We start from the raw sequence: 17,500 nt of genomic DNA, 5'->3' as shown, positions 1-17,500 counted from the left end.
TCATATTATTCCAGGTTTAATTTCATATTATTCCAGGTTTATTTCAATTTATATTATTCCAGGTATTAAGGTTTATTATTCATATTATTCCAGGTTTATTATTTCATATTATTTTTTATTTCATATTATTCCAGGTTTAATTCATATTATTCCAGGTTTAATTCATATTATTCCAGGTTTATTTCATATTATTCCAGGTTTATTTCATATTATTCCAGGTTTAATTCATATTATTCCAGGTTTCTTGACAGTTTCTCACAGACCAGCTTCTGTTTGATCTTCTGTTCTGTTCCAGACGAGAAGCTGAACACGAGCAGATGATTCGCTCTTTATATGAAGAAATGGAGAGCCAAATAAAAGAGGAGCGAGAGAAACAGGCGGCGGAGGTAAAGATCCTGACGCTGCTCGTTTAAACTCTGTGGATTCTGTGTTAATAATGAGGCTGGATTCTAAGGACCGTGTCAAACAGAAGCAGAAGAACCGACAGCTGGAGAAGGAACTGAAGAACCGAGCTCAGGAGCTGGAGCTGAGCCACAGCAAACACAAAGAGGTCACCATTCTACATCTGAACTTCTTTAGTTTTTATTTGAAAGCTGCACTCTGTAACTTTTCTGCTGGTCACTGGTCTTCTGATTGTCTTCTTCTCAGTGTTCTTCTCAGTGATCTTCTCAGTGTTCTTCTCAGTGTTCTTCTGATTGTCCTTCTCAGTGTTCTTCTCAGTGATCTTCTCAGTGTTCTTCTGATTGTCCTTCTCTGTGATCTTCTCAGTGTTCTTCTGATTGTCCTTCTCAGTGTTCTTCTCAGTGATCTTCTCAGTGTTCTTCTCAGTGTTCTTCTGATTGTCCTTCTCAGTGATCTTCTCAGTGTTCTTCTGATTGTCCTTCTCAGTGTTCTTCTCAGTGATCTTCTGATTGTCCTTCTCAGTGATCTTCTCAGTGTCTTTCTTCTGATTGTCCTTCTCAGTGTTCTTCTCAGTGATCTTCTGATTGTCCTTCTCAGTGTTCTTCTGATTGTTCTTCTCAGTGTTCTTCTGATTGTCCTTCTCAGTGATCTTCTCAGTGTTCTTCTGATTGTCCTTCTCAGTGTTCTTCTGATTGTTCTTCTCAGTGATCTTCTCAGTGTTCTTCTGATTGTCCTTCTCAGTGTTCTTCAGTGATCTTCTCCGTGTTCGTGTGGTTCTGACAGGTGGGTGTGTGGGTTTGTGCAGGTGGAGGTCCGTTTGAGGCAGATGAGTCGTGAGCAGAGCAGAGTGAAGGAGCAGAACCAGCAGCTCCAGAAGATCACGGCTCAGCTCCAAGAACAACTGGAGAACAGCCAACATCATCTACAGACGGCCCTGAGTCAACTGACCCTGCTGCAGGAGCGAGCGGAGCAGGAGACGCTCAGCAAACAGAGGTACAAGGACGCACAACGACGACACACAACGACAACACACGACGACGCACAACGACACACAACGACGCACAACGACACACAACGACGCACAACGACAACACACACACAACACACACAACGACAACACACGACGACGCACAACGACACACAACGACGCACAACGACGACACACAACGACACACAACAACACACAACGACGCACAACAACACACAATGACACGCAACAACAAGACACAACAACACACAAGGACGCACAACAACAACACACAACGACGCACAACGACAACACACAACGACACACAACGACACACAACGACAACACACAACGACGCACAACGACACACAACGACGCACAACGACGACACACAACGACACACAACAACACACAACGACGCACAACAACACACAATGACACGCAACAACAAGACACAACAACACACAAGGACGCACAACAACAACACACAACGACGCACAACGACAACACACAACGACACACAATGACACACAACAACAACACACAATGACGCACAACGACAACACACAACAACACACAACGACACAACAACGACACACGACGCACAACGACACACAACAACAACACACAAGGACGCACAACAACACACAACAACACACAATGACACGCAACAACAAGACACAACAACACACAACGACGCACAACAACAACACACAACGACGCACAACACACACACAACAACACACAACGACGCACAACGACAACACACAACGACGCACAATGACAACACACACAACACAACACACAACAACACACAACAACACACAACGACACACACAACGACACACAACGACGCACGACACACAACGACACACAATGACACACAACAACAACACACAAGGACGCACAACAACACACAATGACACGCAACAACACACAAGGACGCACAACAACAACACACAACGACGCACAACGACAACACAAAACGACACACAACGACACACAACGACAACACACAACAACACACAACGACACACAACGACAACACACAACAACACACAACGACACACAACGACGCACAACGACGCACGACACACAACGACACACAATGACACACAACGACGCACAACAACACACAATGACGCACAACGACGCACAACAACAACACACAACAACACACAACGACACACAACAACACACAACAACAACAACACACAACGACACACAACGACATACAACGACGCACAACAACACACGAACACACAACGACGCACAACAACACAACAACAACAACACACAACAACACAACAACATAACAACACACAACAACGACGCACAACAACACACAACGACAACACACAACAACACACAACGACACACAACAACACACAACGACGCACAACGACACACAACAACACACAATGACACACAACGACGCACAACAACACACAATGACACACAACAACACAACGACACACAACGACGCACAACAACACACAACAACACACAACGACGCACAAACACACACACACACAACACACACACACACAACAACGCACAACAACACACAACGACGCACAACAACACACAACGACACACAACGACGCACAACAACACACAACAAACACACAACGACACACAACGACGCACAACGACACACAACACACCGTCAGAGTTGTAGAGGGGCTCGTCTGGACTCACACAGTTCCTCTGTTCTTCTTCTTTTTCTTCTTCTTCTTCTTCTGTTCCAGAAATGTTCTGAAAGTGTCGAGGAACATGCAGAAGGAGAAGGACAGTTTGATGAGGCAGCTGGAGCTCCTCAGGTCAGTTTAACTTTTATTTATGTTTCACTTTTCTACATGAACAGATCTGTGCTTTACAAGAGCGTGAAGAGTAAACAAGTGAACCGACGTCGTCCACACAGTTCAGTCAAATGAAGCTCACTGAGGTCAGAGTTATAGAAGTGAATTTGCAGCCAGGTCCATATTCAGAATAGGAATTTATTTATGGACAAAATGTTGAGGTAAAAACCCCAGGATCATGTGTCTCAGGTTAATACAAACATTTTAAGACCAAACTGAGGCGGCTCAGAGCAGCAGGTGCAGAGACCAGCCGCGGGTTTTCAATAGTGCCTGAACTGGAGCCAGAGTCGATGGAGCCAAATCGTGCCCATGCTCACTTCCTGTTTAGAACACAGAGACTCGCGGGTTCATCGTGTCTGTTTACGGTTTCTACATGAGCGAAAGGTCTAGACACAGAAACAGTCTCTGAAAGAACCAGCAGAGGGCGCTACAGTCTGTTTGAGAACTGACCAAAACAGACTAAATGTGATGTTCATGTATGTGCTAACAGCAGTGTGTGTGTGTGTGTGTGTGTGTGTGTGTGTGTGTGTCTGTGTGTGTGTGTGTGTGTGTTTCAGGGAAATGAACAGGAGACTGAGGGACGAGAAAGACGCTCGTCTGGAGACTCAGAGGAAAATGATTCACAAACGTCCAACGAACCAGAACCTGTTCCCCCCGTAACCCCCCCCCCCCCCCCCACTGTGTGTGTGTGTCTGTGTGTGTGTGTGTCTGTGTGTGTGTGTGTCTGTGTGTGTGTGTGTGTGTGTGTCGTGTGTGTGTGTGTGTGTGTGTGTCTGTGTGTGTGTGTGTGTGTGTGTCTGTGTGTGTGTCTGTGTGTGTGTGTGTGTGTGTCTGTGTGTGTGTGTGTGTGTGTGTGTGTGTGTGTGTGTGTGTGTCTGTGTGTGTGTCTGTGTGTGTGTCTGTGTGTGTGTGTGTGTGTGTCTGTGTGTGTGTGTGTGTGTGTCTGTGTGTGTGTGTGTGTGTGTGTGTGTGTGTGTGTCTGTGTGTGTGTGTGTGTGTGTGTGTGTCTGTGTGTGTGTGTGTGTGTGTGTGTGTGTGTCTGTGTGTGTGTGTGTGTCTGTGTGTGTGTGTGTGTGTGTGTCTGTGTGTGTGTGTGTCTGTGTGTGTGTGTGTGTGTGTGTCTGTGTGTGTGTGTGTGTGTGTGTCTGTGTGTGTGTGTGTGTGTGTGTGTCTGTGTGTGTGTGTCTGTGTGTGTGTGTGTGTGTGTGTGTGTGTGTGTCTGTGTGTGTGTGTGTGTGTCTGTGTGTATGTGTGTCGTGTGTGTGTGTGTGTGTCTGTGTGTGTGTGTGCGTGTGTGCGTGTGCATCTGTGTGTGTGTGTGTGTGTCTGTGTGTGTGTGTCTGTTTGTGTGTGAGTGTGTGCGTTGTTCTCACAGTTTGTTCAGCTCCAGTCAAATGAGGCTCAGTGAGGTCGGCGGGTACAGGAGCGTCTCTGGGGACGTTTCAGTTGTTTCTGTCTGAGCTCAACTCCACACAAACACTGACACTGATTTTCCACTGGACATGACTGAATCTACGGCCTCTGGGCTGTGAAACATTTTACTTGAAATTCATACAGTTTAAAAGATTTTAAAAAATCTGTTGCTAATGAGTCTGTAAATTAAAATCACCAAAATAAAAGCCCCAGGATCATGTGCAGCAGGTTCATGTGAACATTTTCAGACCGGAATGTCGAGTCTCAGCAGCAGAAGAGAAAAGAGCCAGAATATTTCAATGGAGGTCGACAGGAGCCAGAGTGAGTGGAGCCGTAAGAGCCGCCTGGAGCACTTCCTGTTTGAGAGGCGGTGGTTGGTTGGTTCCTCTGTCCTCGGGGTCAGGGTCTGTGGCTCTTCGCTCGTGTTCAGGTTTTCATTATCTGAGCGACGCTGAGTCAGGTCCACGTCAGTGAAGTTTCAGTGACGAGTCAGAAGAAAAACACACAGTATTAAGAAGAAAGACTGTGTCTCGTTTGTATTTGTCTTTCACAAACGTTCGTTTACCTGATGAGGATTTTAATGTTATTTATTCTGTTGGGAAGTTTTGATGTTTATTTTTGTCCAAACGTCATCAAAAGTAAAACTCTGTTGAGTTTGGACGGAGCTTTTAAAGGTGCTGATCTTTGAGTTTGCAGAAGAATGTGAAATGTTTTTTTTGTTTTATTAAGTTTGTTTTATTTGTTCTAAATTGGAAATGTAAATAAATTATTTAATTTCTCAACCTTAAAACTGCTCATTGTTTCTGTTGATATTTTGCAGTGACATCGTGCTGGGGGAGTTCTACATGTTTGTGTTTGTGTATTGCCGGAAAGTTCAGCAGTTTCCATGGTTCATGTGACCAGACGATTTGATTTGTCCCAGTTTTATATAAGAAATGTCCCAGGTGCCCAGTCTGTTTAGTAGTTTTAGTTTATTTGTTCATTTTCACGAGTCACTGTAAATATAAGAGATAAAATATCAAAGAAAACAAAATGTAAAACATCATTTATACCAGGGCTCGAGATCTGTAAAACAGAACATTTTATTCTCTTTTTTAAAGCTTCTACAGTGTGAGACTTTTTTAAATCATCACTCAGGTCGTTCCACAAACTCACCTCCAACACAAACACACTTTTTTTTTTCTTTTTAGTTCTTATTTTCATTTTTCATGACAAAGACGATTCCTTGTCCACGATCGAACCAAAACAAAAGTTAATGTTAGAGAAAAGTCTGTGTTTCGTTCAGTCGTGTTTTACTTGTGAAGACAGTGGATCTGGTTTTCTAGGTGTTTCTGTAAGATTTGATTTTTATGTTGTTTTTTGAAATACACCGAGTTCTTACGAGCTTTGATACGATCATCTAAACCAGGAGAGTCAAACTTAAACTCACAAAGGCCAAAATTAAAAACTGGGACTAAGTCGCAGGGCAAACTAAATATTAATTGAAAAATTTCAACACCATCTCCATGTTTTCTCTTCTTTGGAGATATGTGATGTTCAACCTTTTCTTATTCAAATAAATGTTTAATAAAAGTTTTGCTTAAACACGGAATCCAGAACAAACAGAAAATAAAATAACAACATTTAAATAAATCATGTCTCTATAGTTGATCTATAGCCGGCGGGCAGTTCTAATACAAATTTGATATGATTTCGTGGGCCAAATATTACTACATCGTGGGCCAAATTTGGCCCCCGGACCTGAGTTTGACATGTCTGATCTAAGATGTTCCATAAGTCTGCTCCACGTCTGTAACACACATGTGCTTTAGAGTCTGAGAGAATCTGATCCTGTAGCAGTAAAGAGACACAAACTGACATTTGTTTTGGTAAAATACAGAAAATCTGATTTAAAAAAACTAAACACAGAGAAAATGTGACTGTAGTGAGTCACATTAGAGCCGAGTGCAACAGTTTTACTTCATTATGTTTCATTATTTTATTATGACCAGAGACGCCCCAGAGTTTTATTTTGAGTCAGATTAAATCAGATCCTCAGACAGAGCAGAGCCTCCAGTTAGCGTCACACCTCAGGGGGATGTTGAGGCTGTTGTTCCGTGCAGCTCCAGAAGGGGGCGGCGCTGCTCTGTGCTGCTCACGGTGAGAAACCCGAGGGGAGATCAGAGGAACCTCCAGAGCTCAGAGAGTCTCGCTCAGGTTCACAGCTCCTCACGATCTTCAGGATCTTCAGGATCTTCAGGATCTTCAGGATCTTCAGCTCCGTCTGCAGCAGATCAGGTACGAGCGTCCAGCTCCTCCTCGCTCACACCCGACACAAATACAAAGAAACTCACTGTTTTTTATTCTGTAGATTAGTTTTCTGTCACAAATGAGATCTTCTTTACATGAGTTTGTCCACAGGTTTAAATCCTCTCTGCTCCTCTGTGGCTTTTATTTATTTTATTGGTTTTATTTATTTATTACTATTCTATGGTTTTGCTCTTTATTAATTTTTTTACTGGTTTAATTGTTTTAAGACGAGTGTGATTAAATCTGAGCGTTTATTTTATTGTTGTTGTTATTATTGTGTATTTGTGCAGCGCTTTGGAAACGGTTCATGAAATGTGCTGTAGAAATAAAGTGGATTCAATTGGATTAAATCAGAACATTTTCATTACAAGATTTAATCAGGGACCAGATTTTGAGTTTAGGATGTTGGTGTAAAAAAAACTGTGAAAAGTGTGTGTAAGACTGTGTGTTCTCCACTCACTCGTGGGTCACTACAGACTTTTATTGGTGCATTTTTTCGATATTTTCTGTATTTTAACTGAACAAATGTCAGTTTGTGTCTCTTTACTGTTGCAGGATCAGATTGGTCCAAAATAGAGACACTGGGACATTTCTGTATAAACTTGGACAAATCAGTGTTTTGTATAAATCTGTGGGACAGAGACACAGACTCAGGACGGGGACGGTCCCGGGGAAACAGGGACGTGTGGACACTCTGAGGTTTTATACAAAAAGGTTAAATTTATTTCCATTGACATGATTTGGTTTTAAAGATCCAGACTAAAGTGCAGTGGAATCTTCACTTGGTTGTTTCCTTCACAATCGCTCGAACAGTCACAGAAACTATAAATACACAGATGGTGCACAGAGCGTTCCGGGCGTAACACCGTTGGACCGTTGGACTTCTGTTTCTGCTTCTGTTTCTGTTGCTGTTGCTTCGCTGCTGCTGCTGCTCGGGGCTCAGGATAATTTAAGCTCAAATATAAAGTTGTGAGTCATGACGTGTGTTGTATTTTCACACTTGTCGGGCCCCTGCGTGGCACCCGGGGCTCTCATGACTGAAACATGTCACACTGAGGTTTCGTTACTCAGATCCCTGCAACAGATCCTCCACAGGAGCCGCGCAGGTTTAATCGCTCTGGATGTCTGTGTATTTTTAGCCGTCTGCCTCATGAAGCTTGTGTTGTGTTCACTCTGTTACAGATGGAGCCTCGGGCAGAAAAAAACACTTGTGGGACCCTCTGCCTGAAGTACCTGCTCTTTCTCTTCAATATTCTCTTCTTGGTGAGTTTAAACGTGTTAAAACATTTAAATCATGTGTAAAACTAAAACTAGATTCTCATTTGAACAAGAGTTAGAGATCTTTATTTTACAAATGGGCTGGTGTGAGCTTTAAGTCCTTCGTGAAGGTCACACCTCAGTGTTTTTTACTCAAGAAGGAAATTATGACCCTCAAAGTCAGAGGGGGAATTATTTTTTGAATGAGCCACATGAGAAACAGAAAATATTGTGAAGGACTAAAATGCTGAACTCAATTCTGCAGAATATGAATTGTAATTCTTTATAAAAAGCAGTAAATGTGATTGTTGTGACGCTGCTCAGACTCAGAAGATTTTATGTTCTGACTCAGGAATGAAAAAGTGAAAAAAAAAAAAAACACGTCTAAAATAAAAGTGTTGCAGCTTTAGTCCAGACATGACGTAAAATGATCAAATCTGTTTATTTTGTGATTCTAAATGAGTATAAAGGGTCGGTCAGAGTCGACCAAAGAGCCGGACGTGGCTCTGGAGCTGCACAAGACTCAGGTCGGCTCAAAGACGACTCGACTGTAACAGACTCTGAACTTTACACACAGTCAGAGACGTTACACTTCAGGTCCCAGGAGCTGCGTCCAGAGCATCAGTAAAGTCTGTGATGCTCAGGGACATGAAAGTGTGAAAAGCAGCTTCAGTCCAAAAATCCTGCTGAAAAGTTTCATTTTCTTCAGTTTTTAAGCGAGTGTGATGGTTCAGAGCTGATCCACCGTCCAGTGTTTAGACAGAAACACAAACTAATGTCCAGATGTTAGACATTTCCTCCTCTGTTCTCCAGGACTTTTGCATTTCAGGAGGTGAGTCATGTGGACCTGAATCTCTACAGGCTTGGTCCAAGTGCCGTACGTTTATAACGGGTGTCACATAAACGGGTGTCACATAAACGGGCGTCACATTTGCACAGTTTCAGATGTTGGGTAGTTTTGATGTGTTGATCTAAACATGTGGGTTAGTGCAGGTGAATAACTTGACTTGAGTTTCTGAGCTCGTTGTGTGACGCAGGAGCTCGATCTGTTTCCCGTGAGCCTCAGGTCCACCTCACTTTGACTTCAAACAGCTTCAGTTTTCACATCCAGACACATTCCTCGTCACATCTGCTCTGAGTTCTTCTTTGACACATGTTTTTCAGATGTTCTGAGTTCGTCTTTAAACTGGTGTTTTTCAGTTGGCTGGTGGAGCTGTTCTGGCCGTGGGCGTGTGGACTTTGGTGGATAAGAGCGATTACATCAGTTTGCTCAGCTCCAGGTTCCTCTCAGTCTCTGCGTTCCTCCTCATCGCCGCCGGCTCCATCGTCATCGTCACCGGTCTGATCGGATGCTGCGCCACCCTCCGAGAGATTAAAAGTCTTCTGATCGTGGTGAGAACACGCGGTCACATGATCAGGTCCTCACAGTGTCACAGCGTCACATGATCACGTTCTCACAGCGTCACATGATCACGTCCTCACAGCGTCACATGATCACGTCCTCACAGCGTCACATGATCACGTCCTCACAGCGTCACATGATCACGTCCTCACAGCGTCACATGATCACGTCCTCACAGCGTCACATGATCACGTCCTCACAGCGTCACATGATCACGTCCTCACAGCGTCACATGATCACGTCCTCACAGCGTCACATGATCACACCATCAGTCAAACTATTTGTGTCCGGACTCGGTGCCAGAGGATCTGTCACTCACACTCGATTTAGATCCACCTCAGTCCAGAGGAATGAGAGGCCCCCGGGCTCCGACTGACACCTCTGTGTTCAGAGCCTCTGGAGGGGACAGGTCCTCAAAACTACACCACTTTCACACTTACACACATGTTTACACACACACTTACACACACACTTACACACATTTACACACACAATTGTATTAATCAAATTCAAATAGTTTTAGTCTTGATGTGTATCAGAGCTACAGGTCACACTGTTCTATGTTTTACTTTTCTTGTGCCATACATTTGATTTTTTTTTGGCCAACATTTGATTTTCATAATTTTCAGAGACTATTTTCATTCAGAAAGTTGGATTTCCTAAAGCTGTCCGTAAACTCGAGGTAAAACAGTTGTTAGTGTGAATAGAGTTTTAGTTTTTGGTCAAAGTGAAACTGAAATCGTGAGTAAAATCCTTAAAATTTCTCATGTAAGAATCACAGCACTGAAATGTGAAATGTGAAATGTGAGGACATCACTGATACAGTTTGATGTTTGATTCACTACGACACAAATCACCCCGATCACCCCGACCCTGTGCTTTTGTTCCAGTACCTGGTGCTGTTATTGTCCATTTTTCTGCTGGAGCTCGTCGCTGGAATCTTCGCCTTCATCAACTACAACGAGGTAAGAACTTTAGATGTGTTTGGTCGATCCTTTAGTAGAATTTGTCATATTTGTGGTGTAATTCACACGTGTTTAAAGATGTTTTCACCTCCTTCATACGTACAAAGTCCTTTTCATTGTAGTTTACAGTTTGTGTTTGGTTCATGTTGTTGTGGTGTTTTTCTCTCATTTGTTCATCTGTTTCCATCTTTCTCTTTGTCTCTTATGTTTCTACTCCAGTGTTTCCCTTTCTGCCACCAGGTAATCTGTGTCTGACGCTTCAGCTGACGCTTCATGTAGAGTTTACAACTCTGTGCGCTGTGTTAGAAAATACAAAATATAAACTAAATACAAACTCTGCGCTGTGTTCCTTTGTTGCTGCATTAGAGCCTGGAATTCAATCATCAGATTATTTAGATGTTCATAGAAGAGGAAGAACAAAAACCCCAAAAAGTCAAGCTAAAAAGTCAAAAATAATGATTGAAAATGTGAAGTTTTGTGCATAATAACGTTTCATCTTCCTCAGTGTGATCCCCATAAATTCCAGGTTAAAGTAAAAGTCGCACAATTAATAGTAAAGTTAAAAATCTTTATTTAAATGTCAACGATGGTTTTAAATAAAGGCTTTTTGACTTGACTTCTCCTCGTGCGACTTTTACTTTTTTGGAGTGGCTGGATTTTGTTTTGACCCTTTTTCCAAGAGCGCCCCCTACCTGTTCTCTCTGACTGGAAAACCTGCAGCAAACGGCCACATTTGAGTTTTTTCTGTAAATTCCAGTTTGTTTTAGTTTGTGTCCAGACTCCAGCGGCACAAACGCTCAGAGGGAACAGTTAGACTTACAAACAAAACAGATCTCTAGATTAAACAGACATCCGGTTATTAGATCAGGTTTTTGGTGTTTACGACACAAGAGAAATCTGATCTTTTCTCTATTAATTGTTGTATTTGGAAAACAGAGTACAAAGAATTTCAAAATTAACTATTCCAGTCTTTAAAACAATCTTTAAATCAGCTGCACTGGTACAAACCTGCTGAGACTCGCACACGTCCATGTCCAGTGTTTGTGCTGCAAAAAGATGTGTTTTGTGTGATTCTGGTTCTTAAGATAGAAACAGTTTTATTTTGGGCTGATGACTCAAAACAGCAGGAAATTAAACCAGATGTTTGTATTATTTTATAAAATATGAATCAAATGAAGTTCCTGCAGACTGACACAGACTTTTCCACAGCCTCAGGTCGTTTCTAGTTTTGTGGAGTTTTGTTAAAGTCGCTGTCGTCAACTGAACAGAAACGACCAAAATATAATTTACATAAAAATAATCATGAATCATTTTAGAAATAAACTCAAACAAATGAAAACAGACACACACAAAACAACACAAAACAAACACAAACGTTTAATTTTCTGCTGTTTTGAGGCTGAGGCACATTTTGAGTCATCGACCCAAAATAAAACTGTTCATGTCTGAAGAAACAGAATCACACAAACTAAACTTTACACCACAAATGAACCACAAACGACTGACGTAGTTTTGTTAGTTTTGTGTAAGTGTTTGATGGTGTTTGACACTCGTAGGTTCGTTCAGCGTCACGTCGTCATTTTGGTCCAAATGTTTAAAAAAAATCTGCTCTAGTGCAGCAGGAGGAGGAACCACAGCCTGGTCTAGTCCTGGTCTAGTCCTGGTCTAGTCCTGGTCTAGTCCTGGTTTAGTTCTGGTCTAGTCCTGGTCTAGTCCTGGTTTAGTCTAGTCCTGGTTTAGTCCTGGTTTAGTCCTGGTTTAGTCCTAGTCCTGGTCTAGTCCTGGTCTAGTCCTGGTCTAGTCCTGGTCTAGTCCTGGTTTAGTTCTGGTCTAGTCCTGGTCTAGTCCTGGTTTAGTCCTGGTCTAGTCCTGGTTTAGTCCTGGTTTAGTCCTGGTCTAGTCCTGGTTTAGTCCTGGTTTAGTCCTGGTTTAGTCCTGGTTTAGTCCTGGTCTAGTCCTGGTTTAGTCCTGGTTTAGTCCTGGTTTAGTCCTGGTTTAGTCCTGGTCTAGTCCTGGTTTAGTCCTGGTCTAGTCCTGGTCTAGTCCTGGTTTAGTCCTGGTTTAGTCCTGGTTTAGTCCTGGTTTAGTCCCGGTTTAGTCCTGGTTTAGTCCTGGTCTAGTCATGGTTTAGTCCTGGTTTAGTCCTGGTTTAGTCCTGGTCTAGTCCTGGTTTAGTCCTGGTCTAGTCCTGGTTTAGTCCTGGTCTAGTCCTGGTTTAGTCCCAGTTTAGTCCCGGTTTAGTCCCGGTTTAGTCCCGGTTTAGACCTGGTTTAGTCCCGGTTTAGTCCCGGTTTAGTCCCGGTTTAGTCCTGGTTTAGTCCTGGTTTAGTCCCGGTTTAGTCCCGGTTTAGTCCCGGTTTAGTCCCGGTTTAGTCCGGTTTAGACCTGGTTTAGTCCTGGTTTAGACCTGGTTTAGTCCTGGTTTAGTCCCAGTTTAGTCCCGGTTTAGTCCCGGTTTAGTCCCGGTTTAGACCTGGTTTAGTCCTGGTTTAGACCTGGTTTAGTCCTGGTTTAGTCCCAGTTTAGTCCCGTTTAGTCCCGGTTTAGTCCCGGTCGGTTTAGTCCGGTTTAGTCCTGGTTTAGTCCCGGTTTAGTTTAGTCCCGGTTTAGTCCCGGTTTAGACCTGGTTTAGTCCTGGTTTAGATCAGTGTTGTGATTGTGTCCAGATCAGATGAAACAGTTTTACCCGACGTTGATCTGACGACTCCAGAAACAACGATCATGATCAGACGTGTGTCGTGTGTGTGAACAGTGTGATGTGTGTCGTGTGTGTGATGTGTGTCGTGTGTGTGAACAGTGTGATGTGTGTCGTGTGTGTGAACAGTGTGACGTGTGTCGTGTGTGTGAACAGTGTGACGTGTGTCGTGTGTGTGAACAGTGTGATGTGTGACGTGTGTGTGTGTGTGTGTCGTGTGTGTGAACAGTGTGACGTGTGTGTCGTGTGTGTGAACAGTGTGACGTGTGTCGTGTGTGTGAACAGTGTGACGTGTGTCGTGTGTGTGATGTGTGTCGTGTGTGTGTGAACAGTGTGACGTGTGTCGTGTGTGTGAACAGTGTGATGTGTGTCGTGTGTGTGAACAGTGTGATGTGTGTCGTGTGTGTGATGTGTGTCGTGTGTGTGAACAGTGTGATGTGTGTCGTGTGTGTGAACAGTGTGATGTGTGTCGTGTGTGTGTGATGTGTGTCGTGTGTGTGAACAGTGTGATGTGTGTCGTGTGTGTGAACAGTGTGACGTGTGTCGTGTGTGTGATGTGTGTCGTGTGTGTGAACAGTGTGATGTGTGTGTGTGTGAACAGTGTGATGTGTGTCGTGTGTGTGAACAGTGTGATGTGTGTCGTGTGTGTGATGTGTGTCGTGTGTGTGAACAGTGTGATGTGTGTGTCGTGTGTGTGAACAGTGTGATGTGTGTCGTGTGTGTGAACAGTGTGATGTGTGTCGTGTGTGTGAACAGTGTGATGTGTGTCGTGTGTGTGATGTGTGTCGTGTGTGTGAACAGTGTGAGTGTGATGTGTGTCGTGTGTGTGAACAGTGTGACGTGTGTGTGTGTGTGTGTGAACAGTGTGATGTGTGTCGTGTGTGTGAACAGTGTGATGTGTGTCGTGTGTGTGAACAGTGTGATGTGTGTCGTGTGTGTGAACAGTGTGATGTGTGTCGTGTGTGTGAACAGTGTGATGTGTGTCGTGTGTGTGAACAGTGTGATGTGTGTCGTGTGTGTGAACAGTGTGATGTGTGTTGTGTGTGTGAACAGTGTGATGTGTGTCGTGTGTGTGAACAGTGTGATGTGTGTCGTGTGTGTTGTGTGTGTGATGTGTGTCGTGTGTGTGAACAGTGTGATGTGTGTTGTGTGTGTGATGTGTGTCGTGTGTGTGAACAGTGTGATGTGTGTCGTGTGTGTGATGTGTGTCGTGTGTGTGAACAGTGTGATGTGTGTCGTGTGTGTGATGTGTGTCGTGTGTGTGAACAGTGTGTTGTGTGTGTGATGTGTGTCGTGTGTGTGAACAGTGTGATGAGGTGAGGTTTATGTGTGAATAAATCGTGTGAACTCTCCCACAGCTGGACGAGGATCTGCAGCAGAACCTGAGGCAGAACATGCAGCAGAAATATCAGCAGCCTGGAGAGGAGAGCGTCACACAGGCCGTGGACCGACTGCAGCAGGAGGTCAGAGGGTTTACAGAAACACACACACACACACACACACACACACACACACACACACACGTCAACACACGAACACAAACCAAACCCGAACCGAGACTTTCAGGTTCACTTTGTACTTCTGGATGTTTAAATGTCCCATATTATTCTATTTTCTGATCTGTTCTAATGTTGTTTCCTCGTCACACACAAACCTGGACTTGTGTTTTGTCTACATCTCCAGAGCTCGAGGTGGAACAGAGTGTTTTCAGTTTGAGAAGAAGAAGAATATGGAGTAAGGAAGCTGTCAAAAATATTCGTGCGCGTAAAATAGAAATCCGTGCATATTTGGCTGTAGTTGCGCATAAAATAAATATTTGTAAACTCTCAAATGAGTCCAGTCGAACATAAAATATATTGTGTGTATTTTATCCATCAGAATACGAATTGAAAAATTACGACGTCATGAATTACAATCACCAAATGAACATTTACGATTACACTTTCATCAGTACGAATATGAATTCACAGACGAGACTTTACTGTCAAAAATACATCATCACTTCACAGACATTATCCATCGAGCAGAAGAAACATCGATCAAGATCAAGACTGAGCAGCTCAAGTTTGTATCAGAGTAAAAACAGATTAATGACACAAGAAGCTACAACAGAACAACAAGTGGGTTCATTAAAATCTATTGTAAAAATGTCTTGAATTCAGGAACCGAACGCTGCTGTATAATATTGTGTAGAAACACCTCCTCTGAACGGGAAATTGCACCTATATGTTAGAAAACATAGTGGAGCCAGTTGGAAACATCCGACGTAACGTTCTCCCAGGATCATTAACAAATATCAGGTTCTCTGTGTGTTTAGATTAAAACATTCACGACTCCAGCCACAGCGAACATCAGTCAGTCTGAACCTTCAGCTGCATTTCTCGCATGAAATGCCACCAAAAGTTCCTCTGGACGCTGAAATGTCCCAGTTTACACCAAACACCAAACTGTCCTGGTTACAGATGTCACAGTCAATGAAATGTTCCACATTACACTTTAATGCAGCTTCCAGCAACAATTAATGTTGGTGTTTACAGACAACACCTTGGTATGTTTACAGTATTTACCGGTAAGTTGAACATCACCGTGACGTGGATGGATTTGCTAATTATAACCCATTATAACTCATGTATAACCATTATAACTCATGTATAACCAATTATAACTCATGTATAACCATTATAACTCATGTATAACCATTATAACTCATGTATAACCCATTATAACTCATGTATAACCATTTATAACTCATGTATAACCATTATAACTCATGTATAACCATTATAACTCATGTATAACCCATTATAACTCATGTATAACCCATTATAACTCATGTATAACCATTATAACTCATGTATAACCCATTATAACTCATGTATAACCCATTATAACTCATGTATAACCCATTATAACTCATGTATAACCATTATAACTCATGTATAACCCATTATAACTCATGTATAACCCATTATAACTCATGTATAACCATTATAACTCATGTATAACCCATTATAACTCATGTATAACCATTATAACTCATGTATAACCCATTATAACTCATGAAAAACCCATTGTCTGAAATGCAGCTGAAGGTTCAGACTGACTGATGTTCGCTGTGGCTGGAGTCGTGAATGTTTTAATCTAAACACACAGAGAACCTGATATTTGTTAATGATCCTGGGAGAACGTTACGTCTGATGTTTCCAACTGGCTCCACTATGTTTTCTAACATATAGGTGCAGTTTCCCGTTCAGAGGAAGTGTTTCTACACAATATTATACAGCAGCGTTCGGTTCCTGAATTCAAGACATTTTTACAATAGATTTTAATTAACTTGTTGTTCTGTTGTTAGCTTCTTGTGCTTTTACTCTGTTTTTACTCTGATACAAACTTGAGCTGCTCAGTCTTGATCTTGATCGATGTTTCTTCTGCTCGATGGATAATGTCTGTGAAGTGATGACGTATTTTTGACAGTAAAGTCTCGTCTGTGAATTCATATTCGTACTGATGAAAGTGTAATCGTAAATTTTCATTTCGTGATTGTAATTCATGATGTCGTAATTTTTCAATTCGTATTCTGATGGATAAAATACACACAATATATTTTATGTACGACTGGACTCATTTGAGAGTTTACAAATATTTATTTTATGCGCAACTACAGCCAAATATGCACGGATTTCTATTTTATGGGCACGAATATTTTTGACAGCTTCCTTACTCCATAGAAGAAGAAGAAGAAGAAGAAGAAGAACTCTAAATCTGCAGGGTTGAAACAAAACACAAGTCCAGGTTTGTGTGTGACGAGGAACCGAGACTTTCAGGTTCACTTTGTACTTCTGGATGTTTAAATGTCCCATATTATTCTATTTTCTGATCTGTTCTAATGTCGTTTCCTCGTCACACACAAACCTGGACTTGTGTTTTGTTTCAACCCTGCAGATTTAGAGTTCTTCTTCTTCTTCTTCTCAAACTGAAAACACCCTGTTCCACCTCGAGCTCTGGAGATGTAGACAGACAAATAATGAAGAGTTACTTTTGTGAATGAAACAAACAAGTCCAGGTTTGTTTTTGAGGAGGGAACAGCGTTAGAAGAAGGTTTTGTGACATGGGACCTTGAAACTCTCTTGTCGACAAAGTCACTCAGTCGCAGATGGTTTTGTTGGTGTTTCAGACGCCTGTTTCCTACAAAATGAGCCCGGTCGTCTTTATTCACGCCGACGTCCCAAACCAGGAAGACATTTGGAA

The 17,500-nt window shown here is 42.5% G+C and overlaps 2 protein-coding genes across 3 annotated transcripts in view; both read left to right on the top strand.

Moving 5' to 3' along the window:
• Positions 1-3,903, top strand: part of cracr2b (calcium release activated channel regulator 2B) — a 15,425-nt gene extending 11,522 nt beyond the window's left edge. The window contains exons 7-11 of the mRNA XM_055155937.1: positions 296-386; positions 455-550; positions 1,208-1,395; positions 3,121-3,192; positions 3,789-3,903. Coding sequence (XP_055011912.1) covers positions 296-386; positions 455-550; positions 1,208-1,395; positions 3,121-3,192; positions 3,789-3,891 — 550 coding nt within the window. The 3' untranslated portion in view covers positions 3,892-3,903. The remainder of the gene's footprint in view (positions 1-295; positions 387-454; positions 551-1,207; positions 1,396-3,120; positions 3,193-3,788) is intronic.
• A 2,936-nt stretch (positions 3,904-6,839) lies between these two features.
• Positions 6,840-17,500, top strand: part of cd151 (CD151 molecule) — a 13,937-nt gene continuing 3,276 nt past the window's right edge. Inside the window, exons 1-6 of one of the 2 annotated variants that reach the window (XM_055155771.1) lie at positions 6,840-6,921; positions 8,116-8,196; positions 9,391-9,582; positions 10,483-10,557; positions 10,777-10,797; positions 14,611-14,715. In XM_055155771.1, the coding sequence (XP_055011746.1) occupies positions 8,116-8,196; positions 9,391-9,582; positions 10,483-10,557; positions 10,777-10,797; positions 14,611-14,715 (474 nt within the window). In that variant the 5' untranslated portion in view covers positions 6,840-6,921. The remainder of the gene's footprint in view (positions 6,922-8,115; positions 8,197-9,390; positions 9,583-10,482; positions 10,558-10,776; positions 10,798-14,610; positions 14,716-17,500) is intronic. The other variant, XM_055155772.1, reaches the window with a different exon arrangement.

This window comes from Boleophthalmus pectinirostris, unplaced genomic scaffold (assembly GCF_026225935.1).
Source record: "Boleophthalmus pectinirostris isolate CB_2022bp ecotype Guang Dong unplaced genomic scaffold, ASM2622593v1 HiC_scaffold_2, whole genome shotgun sequence".
In the NCBI taxonomy this organism is placed as follows: Eukaryota; Metazoa; Chordata; class Actinopteri; order Gobiiformes; family Gobiidae; genus Boleophthalmus; species Boleophthalmus pectinirostris.
This window is presented reverse-complemented; position numbering and strand designations above follow the sequence as displayed.